The 21,814-nt window shown below is 44.5% G+C and overlaps 1 protein-coding gene across 2 annotated transcripts in view; it reads right to left on the bottom strand.

Annotated features, from left to right (window-relative positions):
- The window catches only part of TRAM2 (translocation associated membrane protein 2), a 78,990-nt gene that overhangs the window by 24,357 nt on the left and 32,819 nt on the right, over nt 1-21,814 (bottom strand). For both annotated transcript variants that reach the window (XM_041756104.1, XM_041756114.1), the window contains one exon: nt 11,220-11,283. In XM_041756104.1, the coding sequence (XP_041612038.1) occupies nt 11,220-11,283 (64 nt within the window). The remainder of the gene's footprint in view (nt 1-11,219; nt 11,284-21,814) is intronic.

The raw sequence follows: 21,814 nt of genomic DNA, 5'->3' as shown, positions 1-21,814 counted from the left end.
ATTCTTCTGCTTTGTATGGATAAAATGAAAATGTGATGTCTTTCCCACCTCACTGATTTTTTTTTTTTTTAAACCACAGGGACCCGGACCAGGCATGGAGAGACCTGAAGCTCATTTCTGGAGCAGCTACTTGTCCATCAAGTGATCCAGGGTCTCCCTGCCTGCACTTACCCCCCTGGACAAGGAGGATAATACCATCTACCTTTTCTCACAAAGCTATAAGGATGAAACAGATAACTGACTTATAAACTGTAAAGTGCTACACAAACAGATGGCATCATTAGGACCACTTCCCTCAGAATCAGAAGGCAAAAGAACAGAAGTGTCACCATGCACCACACACAAAAAGTACTCCCATTAGGGTGCTTATTTAGGGTAAAGATCACAAACGACAACCACGAGGCTTTTATTGAACACATGCTCTCTGCCAGGCGCTGTAGTGAATATATCTTGTAAGTGACGTCATTCACCTCTCACAGGAATCCTGAGTATTCTTCTCATTTTACACAGACAGCAGCTGAAGGCTAGAGGCCAGCAACTAGTGAGGGGTGGGCCAAGACCCCAACCATGCTGCCAATGACAGGGCCAATGCCTTCTGGCTTCCAGACTCCCCTTCAAATCACACAGATGGTGTATCCGTTAAACCCTGCAGGTCTGCTTCTCCCCGAGGTGCTGGAGAGAGTGGGGCTGAGGACAGGCAGGGGGCACAGAGCCTCGAAGGGCAGCATTCGGACCTCCACCCCTACTCTGTCTGGCCACGCTGCCAGGCCACGCCCTCCCTGACCTCCAGACGGAAGATGTGGCCAGTGGCACCTGCACTACACCCACCACCGTGGTTCTCACATGCACTCAGCAGTTAGGAGTTGAAATATGGTTTCCCCCACCCCCAAAAATGATTACGTCCTAACCTCTACCACCTCAGAATATGACCTCATTGAGACACAGGTCTTTACAGAGGTCATAGAGTTAAAATGAGATTATTACTGTGGGCCTTCATCCAATTTGACTGGTGTCCTTACAGAAAAGCAAAACTGGCCATAGAGACAGACACATACACAGGCAAGAAGGCCATCAATATACCAAGGAGTGAGGCCTGGAACAGAGCCTTCAAATGAATCAGCCTGCCAACATCCTGATGCTAGAACTTCTAGCCTCCAGAATTGTGAGACAATAAAGTTCTGTTATTTAAACTATTTGGTCTGTGGTACTTTGTCACAGCAGCCCTAGCAAAAAATATATACCCTTATACAATCCTTCCTCACCCCCCACCGCCACCCCAGTTAACCAAAGATCTAGCCAAGGAATCATCACGGATGATTACATGACTTGGGATAGATCTTCCCCAATTTTCTAGTAAGAGAGACAAGGAAATAATACTTTGATGATGTAAAAAGATGTAGCAAAATGAGAGAAGCAGTAAAGAGAAGCCGGAAACAAAGGGCCTAACTTTGGAATTATTTCCTTGATGTACCATTCCTTTTTTACAAGGCTGCAATCCCCACTTCCCACCCCAGCCCCCAGGGCCTTCAGGGAAGAAATACAGCAGTAACTCCTAGATGCCAAGCACACACTCAGCCCACACTACAGTTCACAAATATGAGGCTTCTATGTACAACCCACCTGGGCAGACAACATACAACATGGAGAGAATGCCTACTGGGACGGAAAGCGTGAGCTTTTAAAAAACTGGAAGGGGTCACTTGAAGTGCTGATGGGTTGGTTCACCTTGTGAAAATTCACTGAGCTGACCACTTATGGTCCATCGACTTTTCTACACAACTGTGATGCTTAATAACAGGTGCCCTGGTCTGAATGTGTCCCCCCACCCCTCTAAATTCACATGTTGGAGTCCTAACACCCTACAGCCAATGCAACGATGTTATAGGTAGGGGCCTTAGGGAGGCTTAGATCACGAGGTGAAGCCTTCCTGGATGAGACTAGGGCTTATAAGGGAACCCACAGTGCTCCCTGTTACTTTGTTTGAGCAGACCAAATAGGAAGGCAGTAAGTTTAATAACAAGTTTTGGTTTACTGTAGGGAGGTGGAATCAAATCCAGGATTGGCTATAAGTCCTGGTCAGAGGCTTCCCACTCTTTTTCAGATGATTGACCAATAAGGCCAGGGACACTGGGGGATGTGATTTCTTTTCTTATTCATATAGACAGGACCTGAGGGCCAAAGGGAACCTTGGTGGTTGTTTCGCCAGAGAGGCCAGGACAGAGCTAAGTCTTTGCCTCCCTGGTTAGGTCCCCCCCACCCTGCCCCACTTAGCAAACCCAGTCTTCCAATGGCTTGCCTGGGTCCTGGTGCTGCATGGGGTGTGACCAGCCCAGCCTGTGGCATGTCCCTGGGAAGTTGTCTCAGCCCCCTCAGCGGGAAAAGGATGGGGCCAGGCTAGGTAAGCCTCAAATACCCTCCATCTGGGAAGGCCGCAGGTCCAGGTTGGGTAGCTTGCTCTGTAATCAAGCAAGGCTCCATTGCCAGAGCCACTGCTGCCCACCTGTCTCTTCCCTTTTGTCCCCCACAAGCTTATCTTACAAACTGGGGCTCAGTCCGATATGTGATGCCAGGCTTTCAAGTACATGATACAAGCAGGAGACAAGATGAATTCCTGCCAGGCAGCGCAAGAAACAAAAACACACTCTGAGCCCTGGACAAAGGCTTTCAGCTGAATGAGGCCTGAAAACCATCTGTCTGAGGTGGTTTTATGGGGCAGTGTGTCTCGTCCCACCAGGGACTAGGAGAACCACAGCCAAGCTATGGTATGGGAGGTCCCTGGCCTTTGCATCACTAGCTGCAAAATGCTGCCATAAAGCCACCTAGGACCGTATGAGCCAGGGAATGTGTCCTTGTCACCTGTGAGGACTACAAAACAAACCCTTCTCCTGAAGGGGTCCCTCATCTCAGCTTTTTTGTTCGAGGTGTGCAGCAACAGACAGGCCCAGGAATGTAAAGCTACCATGACCCCTGCCCACACTGCCTTACAAACCTAGCTGTGACTTCTTGGGGAGCTGCGGTCCAGCTCGAAACCAAATCCACCCTGTGGTACTCTTCACCTTCCTCCACCTCTCAGACCACAGAGTCCTTGAGAAACTAAAAGTGGAAGAAAACAGGAAAACACAAACAAGGTACAGGATTTAGTGGGTCTCCCTGTGTTACCTTTGAGGTCGGAAGCACAGGATCATTTGAAAGCCTGCCTGGTACTTTATTATGCAGGGCGCTGAACAGCACTTCCAGTGTTCACAGGAATCACCTATGGATCTCCTTACACAGCAAGATCTGCGAGCACCTGGGTGGCTCAGTTGGTTAAGTGGCTGACTCTGAGTTTCCACTCAGGTCATGATCTCAGGGTCCTGGGATCAAGCCCCAAGTTGGGCTCCATGCTTAGCAGGGAATCTGCCAGAGGATCCTCTCTCTCTCCCTCTGTCCCTCCCCCACCCCTCTCAAATAAACATATTTTTTTTTAAAAAAAGGCAAGATCTGATGTAATAGTTGTGGGGTGGGGCCTGGGAATCTGCATGTCTAACAAGTTCCCAGGTGATGTGAATGGTGTGGATCTGTAGACAATCTGAGTGGCAAACACTTAAGAGGACTTTCAGGACTTCCTGTATTCAGGAAACACTTCGGATTGAGACTGAGACCATAGCTGTCAATTTTGCAGATGAAGGATGCACACAACAAATGTTAAGTGGTCCACCCAAGACAATTCAGCAAATTAGTAGCACAACCCAAAACAATCTTGCAAGTGCTCAACCCATTTGGAGTTACCTGCTCTCGATCAGATGGAAGAATCTGTATAAAAAATCTTTCTCTGAGCTTTTAGGTTCTATATATTTCTGGCGCTAACATCAACACCTTGTGCTATTTTCCTCAGAAAGAAAACTCAGTGTCTAGTAAGACCAGAAACTAGACATTTTATTTTTTGCCAGAGCTGGGCAGAGTGTATGGTTTCCAGACAAAATATAAGATGACCGGGGCACCTGGATGGCTCAGTCAGTTAAGTGTCCAACTCTTGGTCTCAGCTCCGGTCTTAATCTCAGGGTCATGAGTTCAAGCCCTGCCCAGAGTGGAACCTACTTTAAAAAAAAAAAAAAAAAGACCAGTTAAATTCAAATTTCAGATAAAGGATAATTTTCTAGTATAATTATGTCCCATGTATAACCTGGGATATACTCAACTAAAAAAGAAAATATTCACTCTTTATGTGAAATTCAAATTTACCTGGTGGTCCTGGATTTCTGTTTGCTAAGTCTGGTAACCCTAACAGGTAGTAATGGGAAAAAGGATAGTATGGATTCATTGGTAACAAGGAACACTTCCTGCTTCATTGCTGTTGACCCTAAAGAAAAACAAGGATGGCTGGCATGCCATCAGGATGAACAATTTATTACTACAATAATAATGCCTACTTCCTCTTTTAGTTCATCCCTCTGAATGGGGCTTAATCTTCATAACCAGCTCATTATACTGTGACAAAATCATACATTTATGGCTAGCATTATGAGTTGAAAAACATTGCGGCAACTTCATATGTTGGAAGCCCTAACTCCCAACACTTCAGAATGTGACCTTATTTAGAAATAGCATTGTAGCAGGTGCACTAAGATGAAGTCACAATGGAGTAGAATGAGCCCCTAATCTAATGTGACTGATGTCCTTATAAAAACGGGAAACACGGACGTGGAGACTGACACGCACACAAAGCAAATGCCATACGGGGACTGGCATTTCTGCTGCCATGAACCAGAGAACCAGCAGGCAGGACTAAGAGCTGGAAGAGACCCTTCCCAAGAGCCTGCAGAGGGAGCATGGCCCTGCTGACGCCTTGATCTTAGACTTCTTGCCTCCAGAACTGTGAGACAATGACTCTGTTGTTAAGCCACTCAGTTTGTGGCACTTTTGTGACCTTAGCCCTATACACAGATGCAAGGAGCTGGGAGGAGGGAAGAGAGAAGGACAGAGGTGAGAAACTCATCAACGTTACCATGAAACGAACCTGAAACCTTGGCAAGGAAAGACGTGGGGATTCAGAAATGGTAGACCGCTTTGTAGGAACACAGCCACGGTTCTACTAAGATTCAAATTTAAATGCCAAATTGAAAAATAAATAGATAAATGATGAATTGAGCCAGTTACAGAGGATTTAAAGAAGAAACCTTAGAAATCAGAATTTACCCAGGTTATGCAAAAAGGATACGTGCCCAAGCACCCTCAGCTCAGCCTTAAAGAGATTTGGGAGGAGGGTTCTAAAAAATCACAACCTTAACAGACCCATTATTGTGAACTGCTGTTTTCCCATGAAAAGTTTGCTTTCCTCTCATACTTACAAACCAAACATGACCATACCGAGCTGGTGCTTAAGGAGGCCCAATACAAAATGAAGCAGGCTATTCCGATTTCACTGCCTCTCTTGATTATTTGCTTGTCATATTTCGAATAGCCCCAAATGGCAAGATTTAAACAAGAGATAGGCTACTTAACAATACTTTATCCTCTCGTTCTAATGTAACTGAATCCTCCTCATTTCAGTATGGATTATAATGTACCTTCACCTTTACCCAGGCCTGGAGGACGATGCCAGGAACAGAATTCAATAACCCCACCCTAGAAAGATGCCAAACCCAGCTGGCTCCAGGCACACTGGCCTTTGTTCAGTCACTAGAATGTGCCAAGATATTTGTTTCTCACTTGAGGCCTTCACACATGCTAATCCCTGTGCCTGGAACATTCTTTCTTCTGCCTGGACCCTCTCCCTATGTCCCCAACACAATTTGCCACACATATTTAGCTCCAATGTCAGCTTCTTGGCGACATCTCTGTCCTTACTTTTTCATTTTTCCTTATCACACATAAGCTTGTCTATTCCCTTCACTACCCCTACCACAACTGTAATTTTTTAATGTTTACTTGTTTATTATCTATCCTCCCCTAATAAATGAGGAGCTCTAGGAGTAAAAAATCAGACATGTTTTGTGAACAAAAAAAAAAAAATAGACACACAGATCAATAGAACAGAATAGAGAGCCCAGAAATAAACCTATGCTTATATGGTCAATTAAGCTATGACAAAGGAGGCAAGTATATTCGATGGAGGCAAGACCATCTCTTCAATAAGTGGTGCTGAGAAAACTGGACAGACATATGCAAAAGAATGAAAATGAAACTGGACCACTTCCTCACATCACAAAAATAAACTCAAAATGGATTAAAGACCTAAATGGAGACCTGAAACCATGAAAATCCAAGAGGAGAACACAGGCAATAATTTCACTGACATGTGCTATAGCAACATTTTTCTAGATAGGTCTCCTAAGGCAAGAGAAATAAAAGCAAACTCTTGGGACTGTATCAAAATAAAAGGCTTCTGCACACCAAAGCGTCAACAAAACAAAAAGGCGACCTACAGAATGGGAAAAGATACTTGCAAATGATCTATTTGGTAAGGGGTCAATATCCAAAATACGTAAAGAATTCCTACAACTCCATGCCAAAAAAATCAAATAATCCAATTAAAACTGGATAGAGAACCTGAATAGACATGTTTCCAAAGAAGATATACACATGGCCAACAGACACGTGGTAAGTAGCTCAACATCACTAAACATCAGGGAAATGCAAATCAGAACAATGAGAGAATACATCACCATTGTCAGAATGGTGAAAAATAACAGGTATTGGTAAGGATGTGGAGAAGAGGGAACCCATGTGCACTGTTGGTGGGAATGTAAATTGGTCCGACCACTGTGGAAAACAGCATGGAGGATCCTCAAAAAATTAAAAATAAATATACCATATGATCCAATAATTCTACTACTGGAGATTTCCCTAAAGAACATGAAAACACTCAAAAATAACACATATATGTACCCCTATGTTTATTACAGCATTATTTATAATAGCCAAGACATGGAAGCAACCAAAATGTTCATCCATAGGTGAAGGGATAAGAAAGATGTGGTGAATATATACATAAACAGAATATAAGAGAGAACAGAATACCATGCAGCCATAAAAAGAAAAATGAGATCTTGCCATTTACAACAACAAGGACAGACTTGGAGGGTACTACGTTAAGTGAAGTAAGTCAGAGAAAGACAAATACCATATGATTTCACTGATATGTGTAATCTAAAAAACAAAGCAAATGAATAAACGAAAAGCAGAATCAAGGGCTCCTGGGTGGCTCAGCTGGTTAAGCATCTGCTTCTTGACCTCAGCTCAAGTCTTGCTCTCAGAGTTTTAAATTCATGCCCCATGCTGGGCTCCACATTGGGCAAGGAGCCTACAGAAAAGAAAGAAAAAGAAGGAGGAAGGAAGAAGGAAGAAGAAGGGGAGAGAAAAGGGAGAATCAGATCTATAAATACAGAGAACAAACTGTATTGTTCTCTGATGGCTGCCAGAATGGAGAAGGGAAGAGTATGGGGCAAAACGGATAAAGGGGAAGGGGAGACACAGGCCTCTAGTTACAGAATGAATAAGTCATGGAAATAAAAGGCACAGCAAAGAGAATACAGTCAGTGATATTGTAACAGCACTGAATGGTGACACGTGGCACCACACCTGTGATGAGCCTAGCACAATGTATAAACTTGTCAAATCACCATGTTGTACACCTGAAATTAATGTAGCATTCAATGTCAACTGTACCCAAGTAAAAGAAATTGAAAAATTAAAGTTGAAAATTAAAATTAAAAACTTTATTTCACTTCACTCTCTTCTTGCTTATTCATAGTTTTGGAGAACTCAGACATAATTCTTACCTCTTTGCTCATCTATAAATAAGTCATACCCCTCCCAGATTGATTTTTAATAATCTTAAAACAATAATTTCTTCTAAAAAAGGAAGAAAGAAATCAGACCTGTTTTATAAATTACGTAACACCTGTGCTTGGAGCACAGGAGGCACATGAACATTTGTCTGGATTGATCAATTAGTTATTTAAAACAAATAAATGAGGGGTGCCTGGGCGGTTCAGTTGGTTAGGAGTCCGACTCTTGATTTCAGCTCAGGTCATGATCCCACGGTCCTGGGACCGAGCCCCAACTCGGGTTCCACACTCAGCCGGGAGTTTGGTTAAGGATTCTCTCTTCCTCTTCCTCTGCCCCTTTCCCTGCCTCTCATTCTCTCTCTCCTTCTCCCTCTCCCTCTCTCTCTCAAATAAACATTTTTAAAAACAAAAACCGAAAAACCAAATGAGAGCATGATATGATCAATAGTGGCATACTTCCAAACCCTAGTGGGAAGCTCTTATGCTCAGAGGTTCCAGGTTCAGCTCTGGAGCATGAAGTCTACCTTCTCATCCCAGCTGGAGATGGATTTCTCTTAGGATATCACTTGTCTCCTAATTTCTCTGGGAAAGCTGCAAACTCAAAAATTAACCCTCTGCTCATGATCTGGCTTTACAAACACAGGCATATCTCAATTTTTTGCATTTCACTTTACTGCACTTTGCAGACACTGCATTTTTTTTTTACAAACCAAAGGCCTGACAGCAACCCTGTGTCAAGCAAGTGTATCGGTGCCATTTTTTTCCAACAGCATTTGCTCACTTGTCTCTGTGTCACATTTTGGTAGTTCTTAAAATATTTCCAAGTTATTCATTATGATTATGCTTGCAATGGCCATCTGTGATCAGAGATTACAACTCACTAAAAGCTCAGAAGATGGTTAGCATTTTTTAGCAATAAACTACTTTTTATTCAAGGTGTCTACTCTGCTTTTTAGGTATAATGCTATTGCACACTTAACAGGCTACAGGAGAGTGTAGACATAACTTTCATATGCACCAGGAAACCAAAAAATTCATCTGACTTGCTTTACTGCACTATTCATTTTATGACAATGGTTTGGAACCGAACCCACAGTATCTCAGAGGCCCTTCCTATAATAAAAGCATGCCCTGGTCACATGCATATCAGCTGCTGCAGCCCCCAGGACAACACTTTCTCATGGTAAATTAATAAAGCAGTGTTGGGTTATGATCTTGCATCCCATATAAACTGACTTCAGGGAGAAATGCAATGAAAATATCAACACAATATTCAATAGCTGGACCTCTCTTTATAAACTAATACACTGGCATTCTGACATTTTAAAAAGCCTGTCCATTTTAAATTTGCAAAAAAACTTAAAAACTTAGAATTTATGGGTCATAAGAATTAGATGACAGAAGATATTTTGGCAATGCATATATAAAACCTTTAAAATATACATAGTACTTGACCCAGAAATTCCAGTAATAGGAATTTATCCTGAGAAAATAACCATAAATGCATGTAAAAATTTAGTCCCAAGAATGTTTACTGTAGCACTGTTTACAACATAAACTGGAAACTTAAATATCCAATAATATGGGATTGAATAGATAATTTGTGGTAATCCCTATTAAGAAACACACTATAACTTTCCAAAATATCTTATTGAAAAGAATAATAATTAATGGCATGGAAAAAAAGGCTCATCATATACTAAGAGCAAAAATAGTGGATCATTATGAATCAATACTAACTGGAGTGGTTAGTTGGGTGGTGGTATCGTGTGATTTTTATCTTCCTATGCTTATCTGCATTTTATAAATTTCCTCTGAGGGTCATGTATCACACAAATGCATATTGAAAAATGTTTATAGACAAATATAAACTTTAACTAGACACAAGAAGACAAATACTGTATGATTCCACCTACATAAGCTACCTAGAATAGTCAAACTCATAGAGGCAGTAGTAAGCAGCACCATAGTTGCCAGGGGCTGGGGATGGGGGTAGGGTGGGGAGTTACTGTTTAATGAGCTCAGAGTTTCAGTTTTGAAGAGAGTTCTGGAGAAGGGTGGTGGTGATGGTTGCACAACAGTGTGAATGTGCGTAACGCCCCTGAACTGTATGCTTGAAAAGCATTAAGATGCTAAATTGTATGTTATGTGTATTTTATCACAATTTTTTTTAAAAACAGAAAAAGAAAGGAACGCCTGGGTGGCTCAGTGGGTCAAGCATCTGACTCCTGATTTTGGCTCAGGTCATGATCTCAGGGTCCTGGGATCAAGCCCCATGTTGGGCTCTGTGCTCAGCATAGAGTCTGCCTGAGGATCCTCTCTCTTCCTCTCCCTCTGCCCCTCCCCCTGCTCACACACACTCTCTTGCTCTCTAAAATAAATACATCTTTTTAAAAAGATAATTAAATGAGCCGCATTTGATCTAGAGGTGCCTTAGTTACTAGGATTTTCAAGAGACAGGAGTAGCTAATGTACTGTCAATGTGTTGACTTTACTTCAATTTTATTTTTTATTATTTTTATGTTTTTCTTTAAGATTTTATTTATTCATTCATGGGAGACACACACACACAGAGAGAGAGAGAGAGAGGCAAAGACACAGGCAGAGGGAGAAGCAGGCTCCCTGTGGGGAGCCCGACGAGGGACTCATCCAGGAACTCCAGGATCACACCCTGAGCCGAAGGCAGACGCTCAACTACTGAGCCACACAGGCATCCCAATTTTACTTCAGTCTTTTAAAAAAGAGCGGAGGGGCAGGAATGGAGAAGACAGAACCAGACCTTGGGCCACATGGCACTGGGCACAGAAACCCACTGTGCCTGCCAGGGCCGGAGGGCGCTTGGGGATGAGCAAGCATTGGTCTTGTCTCCTGACCACCTGCCCTGGCCATGGCAGTTCCTGTCTCTTCTCTCATGAGCCCAGAGTTCTCCTCCTCTCTTGCTAACACACCTCAGCTTGAGTCTCAGATGTAGGAACTGACTGGCGGCCCCCCAAGCACCGCTTCCCCTGAGTCTGGCTACAGGGACTGCGTCCTCTGCAGGCCATGGGTTAAGGGCTCTGCCCCCAGAACCCTTCAGCTAGTCCCTGGGAGAGTGAGGCAAAGGGGAGACTCTCACTTTGAAGTCAAGATGATTCACCTCTGTACTAAAGAATGAACTAGAATCAGCAAACAAAAATTCCTCCCTTATTCATTAAGAGGATGCCCAGCGCTCTGCAACTGAAAGAGAGGTGCAGTGCCTGGTTCCTGACGGTGGGGCCTGGGAACCCCGAGAGGCCGAACCATGGGCCAAGGGCCTCACATGGCCCCAGGCTGTCTCTTAGCAGGGCTACGATGCGGCAGGCTGAGCTCTGATATCTAAAAAGATCATGCATGGACACAGGACAAGGAAGTTTTTTGAGTCCTTCAGTGTTAACGGGACGAGGGCAAGACAGAGACTCGTGCTTTTCTTACCTGCTGTAGGCACGCTAATGTTATACTGAGGTAAAATAAATAGGAAGGCAGTCTTGGCGGTGACCTGTAAAATAAAGGAAAAACATTCCAATTTTGCTTCTGGGTCACATCAATTAAAAAAAAAAAAAAAAAAACAAGTAGTCCTGCTACCAGCCCCGGGTGCCCTTCCCTTTTGCATCTCAGACCCACAGACCTGTCCCACAAAGGTTTCTACCTAATGAGGAGTCAGCCTCATTTGTTTGTTTGTTTCCCCATGTTTCTTTTCTTCTTTTAAAGATTTATTTATTTATTCATGAGAGACACATAAAGGGAGGCAGAGACACAGGCAGAGGGAGAAGCAGGCTCCCTGTGGGGAGCTCGATGCAGGACTCAATCCCGGGCCTCGGAATCCCAACCTGAGCCAGAGGCAGACGCCCAACCACTGAGCCACCCAGGCGTCCCGCCCCACGTTTCTTTAATGACATGCCTCCCAATACCTACACAAACAAACAAACAAACAAACAAAACAATGCTGGTCCCTGGGTGGTATCTAGACTTGTACTGCTGCAGATGAAACCAAGCCAAGTGCTCCCAAGCTGAGGCCACCATTCAAGTATTTAGGAAGTTAGTCCTAGGCACCTGGCCCTGTGGAGGACAGAACCTGGTAGAAAATGAGGACTCAAGATTTTAAGAAGCTTCGACCTGGTTAACATTTCCCCGGCAAGCCGGTTAACTGCACACTGGACAGCAGCCCTGAAAGTCTACCCCTGAGCTTCAGAAACAGAGCCCTGCAGCTGCTAATTTCACATCTGCTGTGCTGGGGGGCACGGGGCAAGACAGAACAGCCCATGCTGCTGGCTTGTTTATTTCGAAAGCTGCCTTGAAAATCTCACTTGTGCTGGGCCAAGTCCATGGCTGTCACCTGGCTAGCAAGAGCCAAATCCAGACTCTGGCAATTCAGCCTGCAGGGAAGAGGGGACCAAATGTAGGGGTTCAAGGCTTGGATTTAAGGACCAGCTACCTGGATTCAAAGGCTGCCTCTGCCATTTGCTAGGTGTGTAATCTGACACGCCGGGCCTCAGTCTCCCTGTCCACAAGATTGGAGACATGTGTAGCACCCCAGTGGGTCTGGGTGGCACTGGCCCAGCTGCCAGTGAGGTCCAGCTCCCCAGATGTTTCTGATGTACAGGTGGGGCTGAGAAGCACCACCCACATGTTCAGAAGCAGGGGAGGAGGCCAGGTGAGGAGGAGGCCCAGACCCAGGCCTTCTCCAGGAGGCCCCTGGATACACCTCAGCAATACACTCACCGGTTCTCCTCTAAACAAAAAGGTGTGCAGGCTGTACTGTGGGTGTGGGGGGAACATACTGGCCACGACCACAGCAGTGTGGAACCAAGCGAATGACACACCGCAGACCCTCCCCGGGTGGACTCCCAACACACCCAGTTAGAGGTGACCATCCTCGGCCACTTGCCCTTGTCAACAACCCTATTTCTCTGCAGCGAGGTGTCATTTGCCCTTTGTACACAGCGATGTGTGAGCCTTCTCATGTGTTTGTGCTGTCGTCTGGGACATGTTCAGTCACGCTCACAGGGAAAAAGTCAAATGGGACTGAGGGTAAGAAGGCGCTCTGGAAAACACAAAGCCCTATCCAAACACATAGGTCTCCCCCCACCTCCAGCCCAAAACCTTACTACTGGTGATCCACAAGACCTTCCTCAGGGGGCTCCCAGCCTCCCTTCTAGCCCAATTGCCTGTATTCCTTTAGAACAGATGGACAGTGTTTGAGCTGAAACATGCTGCTCACTATTTCCTTTGGGGGTTTTAGCTCCTCTCATTTTGTATCCTACTTCTCTCTCTCTCTCTCTCTCTCTCTCTCTCTCTCACACACACACACACACACACACACACAATCAAAATCTATTGATCAGAATCGCATTTATCCATCATAACCCAGCTCACCCGTGGCCCTCCACGAAGCCTTCCCTAACTGCTCATAGGGTGTGACGCCTCCTTCCATGGAAAGCGTCCTGTACCATGGCCCCCATGCCACCCTTTCTGTCTACTCCTTGGACTTCTCAGGTGCCACTCCTTGCACAAAGGGACTAACACAGGAAGGGCTCAGTTACTACTCAATGGACAAGATAGAAAACCAAAAGCCGAGTCTGTGCTGGCTTGCTTCACTCAACTCTTTTGTTGCCTACTCTTCAGCAGGAGCTGACCCACTGCTGTCACTCTGGCTATACTCATCATCACCTCGCTGTCACCACGGCCTTCTCGTTGACACCATCTGGCTGCTAAACCACCTGCACCCACACCAGCATGAAGCCACACTACAACCACTCCAGCCACAGTGGTGTCCCCTCCTGAATGCCACTCACATTGGTCACCCTTGACCCAACTGCCTGACTCTCTACTGTCCACCATGACTCCTTTGAGGGTAACCCTTGTCTCCTCAGGCTGATATCCCCAAGAGAGAAGACATGGAAGCCAGTGGCAATGGAAAAGAGAAGAGAGGGGAAAGGCAGGCAGGCAGGAAGAAAGTATTTGCCAAACACTGCACATGTTCCAGGCACAGATTTCCATTCAGTTTCATCCGGGAAAACATACCCATCTTTCAAGTTCATGGGGCAGAGTGGGCCCCCATGAGGTTTTGGCTGACCTGCTTCCTGAAGGCACCAGCATTTCCTGGGGAAACACCTCTCCCCTTCTCCCCAGCTAGGTATATGCACACGTGTGCGCACACGTGTGCACACATGTGCATGTGTTTGAGGGAAGTGGTTACTCTGATGACCAGCTTCCTCCTGGAATGATGATGGGGCCAGGTCCTCTCGCCAGGACAGAAGACCAGCCAATCAGACACCTTATCCTAGACTCTGAATTTGGGGCAGGAATGGAGGAACATGCTGGTCAGTGCCGTATACCTACTCAGGTTCTTCCTCTGCAGTGCCCACAGCCCTGCCCTAGGGTGCCCCAGGCTCCCATCAATTGTGTGAACCCCCTAGAGAGCCTCCTTAAGCTGGCCAGAGTCTACTTCTGTAATATAGTTCTGTGTGTAGAGTCCTGGTGTCCAACTCTAGCTCGTGGATTTGAATCCCTGGGCAAGCTTTTAAAATCTTTATCCCTGGGTGGCTCAGCAGTTGGGGATCCCTGGGTGGCTCAGAGGTTTGGCGCCTGCCTTTGGCCCAGGGCACAATCCTGGAGTCCTGGGATCGCATCTCGCATCAGGCTCCCGGCATGGAGCCTGCTTCTCCCTCTGCCTGTGTCTCTGCCTCTCTCTCTTTCTATGTCTATCATGAATAAATAAATAAATCTTTAAAAAATAAAAATAAAAAAAAATCTTTATGTCTGGGTCACCCCAGCCCATTAAACCTGATCCCCTGGGGCATCGGCATGTCCCCAAGCTCCCCGGAGCGTTCCCATGTGCAAGCACGTCTGCAAGCCACTCGTGCAGAGACTAGTCCTCACCAACTTCTCAGTGACTACTAGGCCAGTCTCTGTCTTGGAACTTTTCCTGTGCCCTTCATAGAATTTATTTAATTAATTCATGTCTTGGGGCACCTGGGTGGCTCAGTGGTTGAGCATCTATCTGCCTTCAGCTCAGGTCATGATCCTGGGGTCCTGGGATCAAGCCCCCATTCGGTCTCCCCTCAGGGAGCCTACTTCTCCCTCTGCCTATGTCTCTGCCTCTCTCTGTGTGTCTCTATCAAATAAATAAATCTTTGTTTAAAAATGTGTCTTGAGTACGTTTTTAACTTCAAAAGAAACACAAATACTTTGAAAAACTGAACAATTGAGAAATACATAAAAACCTAAATCCGGGATCCCTGGGTGGCGCAGCGGTTTGGCGCCTGCCTTTGGCCCAGGGCGCGATCCTGGAGACCCGGGATCGAGTCCCACATCAGGCTCCCGGTGCATGGAGCCTGCTTCGCCCTCTGCCTGTGTCTCTGCCTCTCTCTCTCTCTCCCTCTGTGACTATCATAAATTAATAAAAAAAAATTTAAAAAAAAACAAACAAACAAACAAACAAACAAAAAAAAAACCTAAATCCCCTCTATGTTCTTTGCTTTCCTCCCTTCTGCAGCTGGTATTCACATCTCCTTCCACATATTTGATGCCAGTTCTCTGAGAGCTTTTCCTATGCGTGTATCCATTTGGAATTTATTTCTTTTTATTTTGACATCATAACTTGAACTGTGTTTATATAATTTGACACAAGGGATGAGAGAGTGAAAAATTTAAAAAGAGCTACACCTTATAAATAACATTTAAATCATATTTTTAGCTCTGTTAATGAAATAATTATTGTAGTATGTCGTAGACCAAGTTACAAATCTATGCAACATACATCAAAGTATTTGAAGTATATAGTTAGCTACATGGAAAATGTGTAGGTCAACTTTTGTTCGCTAATGCCAACATACAAATAACTGGTTATATAATAAAAACTTCCTTACACATTCTAGTACTTTTCATTAGTATGTTCCTTTGGAACTAATATTTGACACCAAAAAGCTCAGCTAAATAAAACAGGATCTGAGAGTGTATATAAATGTCTAGAGTCCACTACTCTAACTACTCAAAGAATCATCCTGTTTTTTCTTTGAGGAAGATAGACATTTGGTATATGGGCTGTACATACATTCTTTCCCTAGTCCTGAAGATACAGTCAATTCTTCTTACTCAGAGTAGTTGTGTTCAATGAAGTCACTGCAGATACAGTGTGACACTGGACCACTGCTCTCAGGGGAAATACAGAGTTAGGTACCTACAATCTCTGGTCACAAATATTTCCATCAGCCAATCAATATACAACCTTGATTATGTGTGTTTTTGTTTAAAGATGCTGTATTTAATATATATTGCTGAAACATGAACACTGAACTCATGGCCAACAGCACTATAATTCATGCCTAAGGAAGCTTATCTGACACACGTATGTCCTCTGTGAGGCACATCAGAGCCTTCTTGTGCTTATGAACGATAGACAGCACTTGAGCACCCGGGGTAAGGACCATTTTAAACACCAAAATCAGCAACAAAACACACAAAAATGCAAAAGAGATGTGGTACTACAGAAACCACAAAGAAGACACTTGCTTACAGCAGGAAAGCTGAAACTAGAAGTCAAACTTGTTTGACTTCAGCTAGAGCCGTGCTCATTGGGTGACTCAAATTTTCCACTGCTATGTGCATGTCCACAAGTGACTGCAGAACTGCTGAGTGTTGATTTTAGACTTACAAATAAATTTTAGCAAGTAGGAGCAACGGCAGACGCAAAATGTGTGAAGAATGAGGATCAACTGTGTTGGGGCAAACCTGACTGCCAGCTCTATGAGGGCCAAGATTTTTTCTTTTTTTTAACACCTTTTTGAGATATAATTTACAGACCATAAAATTTACCCTTACCTGTTGTAAGGGGACAACTTAATAGGGTATATCTTTACTTGTTTTTAAACTCTTCCTTCACTGGAATAGAAGGTCTAGGAAAGTGGGGATCTTACTTGTCTTGGTTATCTTCAATCGATAGCCTGAAACAGTGCCTTGGACACAGCCAGCATTCAGCAAGCACTTGTTAAATAAAAACAACAATTAAACAGGGTAGCCAGGATTGTGCTCAGTTAGCTGACCCCCAGCCTAACAACTGCCCACATTTATACTCTTATCCATGTCCTCGCTCCCTCCCTGGGGTCCCCAGTGGCTAGGCCTGTAGTAGGGTAACTCATAAATACCTATTTGATGAACTAATACTGCAAACAGCCATCATAGTAACTACAGATGAATGCTTAACAAATGTTTTCTGAACACGATTCTCAGAGAATAGGATCTAGCACTTTGATTAAGGCAAAAACACAAAATTCCAGTGTTTTTCCATCCCTAAGCCCTGGGTAGCAGCAGGAGAAGCCATTCTAAGCCATGCACCTTTCTTTGTAGGCAGCCCTGCTTGTTCCCATTTTACTATGTCTAAGCAAGCTCATGTCTTCTTTCCTTATTTTATAGATGAAGATAAACGTGGGGCCCACACACATACAGTGGCCTCCCAAGACCTCAGAACTTTATAGACAGAAAAGGCACGTTCAATTTGATTCTTGAAAAATCTGTTTCCAAAACAAATTTAGGATATGTGGCACAGAACACAGAATGACAATGTAAGACAGAAGCAGGAGAGGACCAAAAAATATCTACTGAAGGCAAAGAGAAGGAGTAAGGAACAAAGCTGATCCACAAAAATGCAGTCCAGGAAGTCCTTCTCATTGGCTAAGCGTGGCCAGAAATTTGGCTCTATGCTTTTTCTTGAAGCCATCTGAAGGAGGAAGGAGTGATCTGCTCCTTCATTCACCATGTTTGTTAATTTAAAAAACAAAAAGACTACTCAAAAAAAAAAAAAAGGCAGTTCCACTTCTCCAGCATAAAAACCACTCTCTGTGCTTTAAAAGGTCCTTTGGCACCCCAAAACCTCACTCCATAACCTTCCGCCAACCTCAGAGCAAGGACAAAACAACTAACAAGCTCCTCTCTGCAAGTTCTCATTGGGTTCAGACAGCACACAGGGCTGAGAAACAGGAGCCTATTAAAAATGTCATTCCAATTATTTCCCATCCCTCTAAGGCTGTTTATAGGAAACATTATTGAGTTTAATAGCATTTTAAATGCCAGGCTCAGTGGGTGAAAGGTTAAAAGTGAAAACGTGCTAACACACTAATGCAAAAGGAGAACACTAAATTATGTAGGAGGAACCACATCTCCCTCCCTCCGTCTCTCTCAAACACACACACACACACACACACACACACACACACGTGCACACGTGCGCACGCACGCACGCACACACACAGAAAGCTTCACTGAACTTTTAACTAAAACAGAGCATCATGCACAAAGGCAGTGACATTGAGCATGCTTGTGTAGCCATAACAAAACTAAAACCATTCCACATGCCATATTCTATTAGGGGCACATGATTCTGAGCTCTTGGTCGCAACCAGACCACAGATGCCAGCCAAATAGCTGCTTCTGGCAAAGCAAACTGGACTTGGATTCCAGTCCCACTTCTGCTCCAGGGCAGCTGGGTGACCTCAGGCAAGGTATTTTACCTCTCTGGACCCCAGTGTTTTCATCCATTAACAACAATTATGGCAGTTAAAGTTATCCAGCGCTTAGTCGGCACCTGGCATGGTTCCAAGGGCTTTACATAAATTATTTCATGGAATCCTCACAACTACCCTACAGGATAAAAACTAGTAATATTCCCATTTTACAGATAAGGTGGAAAGGATCAGGCCAACTAAGGTAGAATGGATGTTCTGAGAGATTCTCTCCACCCTCAGCTCCAAAAGTCTATCATTTCTGGATCCCACTTATCATCGATCCCCAAGAGCAACACTGACAACTTGCTGCAGTTAATCCCCAAAGTCTGAACTATATTACTGCTTCTCCACCCTGTGGAGATGGCACCTGGGTGTCATTTCTATCTGACAGAGCAAGGGAGCAAGTCCTCACGAGCTAACCCGCCAGCCTGCCAGCCACAGGTCCCCAGGAGCACCTGGGCTTCCGAATGCCCCGAACTGTTGTCTATTCCATGCAAGTGGATATCCAGGCACCAAAGATAAGAGAGAAGAAATGCAATGAAAGCAGACTCATCATTTTCCTCTTAGGGAACATTTCATGCTCAGGTCTGGCTGGTTCTCTTCATTTCTTGGCAGACACAACCACACATGGGCACCTGGAAGGGGCTGGGTTGGAAGACGAGCCACTGAGGACGGGAGAGGGTGTGGGGCCTGTTTCACAGAAGCAGCTCTGTTCCAAAGGCTGCTGCTGCCCCACGACCACTACTCCCACCTAGGGGGACAACACACAGAGCAGTACGTGGGGAACCCTGACCCCATAGGGGGAGAGTGGGCACAGGGTCCCTCCTCCTGGGGAGCAAGAGGAGGACCAAACAAAACATCCTGGTCCCCCAGCTCAGCTGGCTTGCTGAAAGCCAAATGGTCTCAACCCAGACTTTCCCAAAAGTGATTTTGCATCTCTCTGCTGAGGCAGTGGATAGGAAAATTTCAGTCAGACAGGAAAACATTTGAAAGTTACGCCCAATTGGTGGGGAAGACTTTTTTTTTTTTTTAAATAAAGAGTCTTTTAGCCCCTCTTTCCTGGAGGGTTCTTCCCTGAGGCTCCTGCTTCGGGAGCACCCCAGGAGGCCAGCTGGTCACCTGCACGCACGTTTTCATGACTGGGACTCGATGTACCCGGTTTGCAGCCCCTCTGTCACTCAAGAAAAGGCAGATACAGCTGAAACAAAGATGCTTTTCACTCCGGCTCTCTGAAATTCTCCGTTCTGGATGACCAGGAGCTGGCTGGAAGGGCCGGGCGTCTGAAACCAGGAGGCAGAGTTCTGACAGTACCTTTCTGTGTGGTTTTGAGCAACACCTAGAGATTCTGGTTTTCTCACTTGAAAAACTGCCTTGATATAAGAATTTAGCAAAGCTACACAAATACACACACAACAGATTTTCTACAAAGCCCATGTTCACAAGGCTGAACAGACTCACCCTTAACAGTCACGATCACAGTTTTCTATTGGAGTAAAAAATGACAATATTTATGAGAAAAGTCCATAATCAGAATGGCCATGATAAAATTATTCTACCTGCTTTATTATACACATCAGGCCCAAGATATAAATTTTCTATTGGGATAAATAGGAATTTAGAAAGGGTCACTTACAGAGTTCTAAAAATCATTGAAGTTGGGTTTTTTAAAAAAAGATGCATCTGAAGATTGAATTTGTCATGCTATCCATCCCCAATTTAGGAAGTTAATTATATACCGAAAAATAGGAGGTGACTTAGGGACAGCTCTTCCCCACTGCCTTTACAACGAAACTGAATGATAACTTCAAGAAGACTGTATTATTTAAGCAATCTAAGCTTGCATATGTTGACCTCCGAGGTGCCTTACAGACAGCCTTAGATAGCACATATACTTTCTCATAAAATGTATTTCTTCTCTCAAGGCCTTAATTATATATATCCTCACCTGCCCCCCAAAAAAGACCCCTAGATCAATATTTCTAGTATCCTATTTGATTACATACTTCACTCTCCTCACCCCCTTTCCAGTAGCTTTCCCTGCATTTGGACAGCATGGCATATTCATAAACCATTCCTTGTGGAAGCAAAAAACTAAAGAAAAAGAAGTATGCACACAAAATAATCGCTTAAAAATCACCGTTCTTCAGATGTATTTCTCTCATGCCACATTGGCAGAGTTCAAATTACTGGCCACATTGTGGATATTCCTAACACACACACACACACACACACACACACACACACACACACACTGGTCTGAATAAAATATTTTTAAATGTAATCCCAAGAGACAATATAAATATTAAACAAATAGATAAAGATTAAAAATCCAAACAGGAAAATGAAGAGGTTTTGGAGTGTGGGATTTCAGGTTGCAAGTGAAGACTGGGTAACATTTCAGACTAGACTGCAGAAGAGGGGTCCCCGCCAGTGCCACAGTGTCGTCTCAACCACAGTTTTTATAGAAGCTTGAGCTCCATAAAGCAAGACACACAAAGAGGGGGTAATTCGAATGGTCACGGATGTGTCTGCGACAGCAAGTCACTAATCATTGTCAATCGTCAAGAGTGGGTGCCAGGGAGAATCATCTTCAAGGCACTTACGGCGTTTCCTGGTATTTCAGGAAATGAAAGGATTACCCAGGCGCTCCAAAGCCCAGCGATAACTGGGCCAGGCAGGGCCCAGGTGACTTTGCCTTCACCTGTTTGTTTACACTCAGGGAAGGAAAAGGAGAACAGAAAGTGATCTATCTGCAGCAACCATTTTTAATTATTCTCCACCATCTGGAAAGTTTCCTACTCAGAACAGCAGTGTGTCGATCCCCATGTTTTGTCTGAAGAGCCAGGCATGTGGATTAGAGCTTGATAGAAAAATGAACTGTGAGTTCACAGGGATGGAGTGAAGTGAAGCCACCTCCGGGGCCATGAACCAGTTCTATCAGGGGGCTGACGGCTGATTCCCCCAGGGAGCCTTCAGATTCCTCTAGTTATTCGTGTCAGGGCTCCTGAAGGGAGGCCCATATTTAAACTGCCCATATTTAAACTGAGCCAACCAGGACTAAAAGGCAAATAAATGAGTTTTTAAAGTAAGCCATTCTGTAGGAATTTCAGATGCATCACCTCTGCTGTCCCAATTTCTGCACACCCCTACTCCACTGAGAGGTAAAAGAGATTAGATGATGGGTCCCAGCAAGTGGGCCATTTTACCAGTAAGAACCATACCCTTCCACACAAGGCCTTTGCTATGTGCATCACCTTGATTCTGCATCACCTTTATTTCCTACCATTCTCTGTGTTACAACAATGCCTCCTACTCCTATGGGACATTCATTATACCTCCATTCTAGGCTCGCATCCAGTTTGTTTTGCATGAGTCTACAAAGACCTGTCAAGGACCACCTGAATGAGAGAGCACCTGATGAACAGAGCTTAATGATGATGATTTGATTCAAGTGGATTAAATCAAGGCCAACCAGGCTAATGAAAAACATCTAGCACTCAAATATCCCTATTTGTCAGCAAATAATAT

The sequence above is a fragment of the Vulpes lagopus genome, chromosome 1 (genome assembly GCF_018345385.1).
Source record: "Vulpes lagopus strain Blue_001 chromosome 1, ASM1834538v1, whole genome shotgun sequence".
NCBI classification, from domain to species: Eukaryota; Metazoa; Chordata; class Mammalia; order Carnivora; family Canidae; genus Vulpes; species Vulpes lagopus.
Note: the sequence above shows the minus strand (reverse complement) of the source record. Positions and strands in the feature narration are given on the sequence as shown.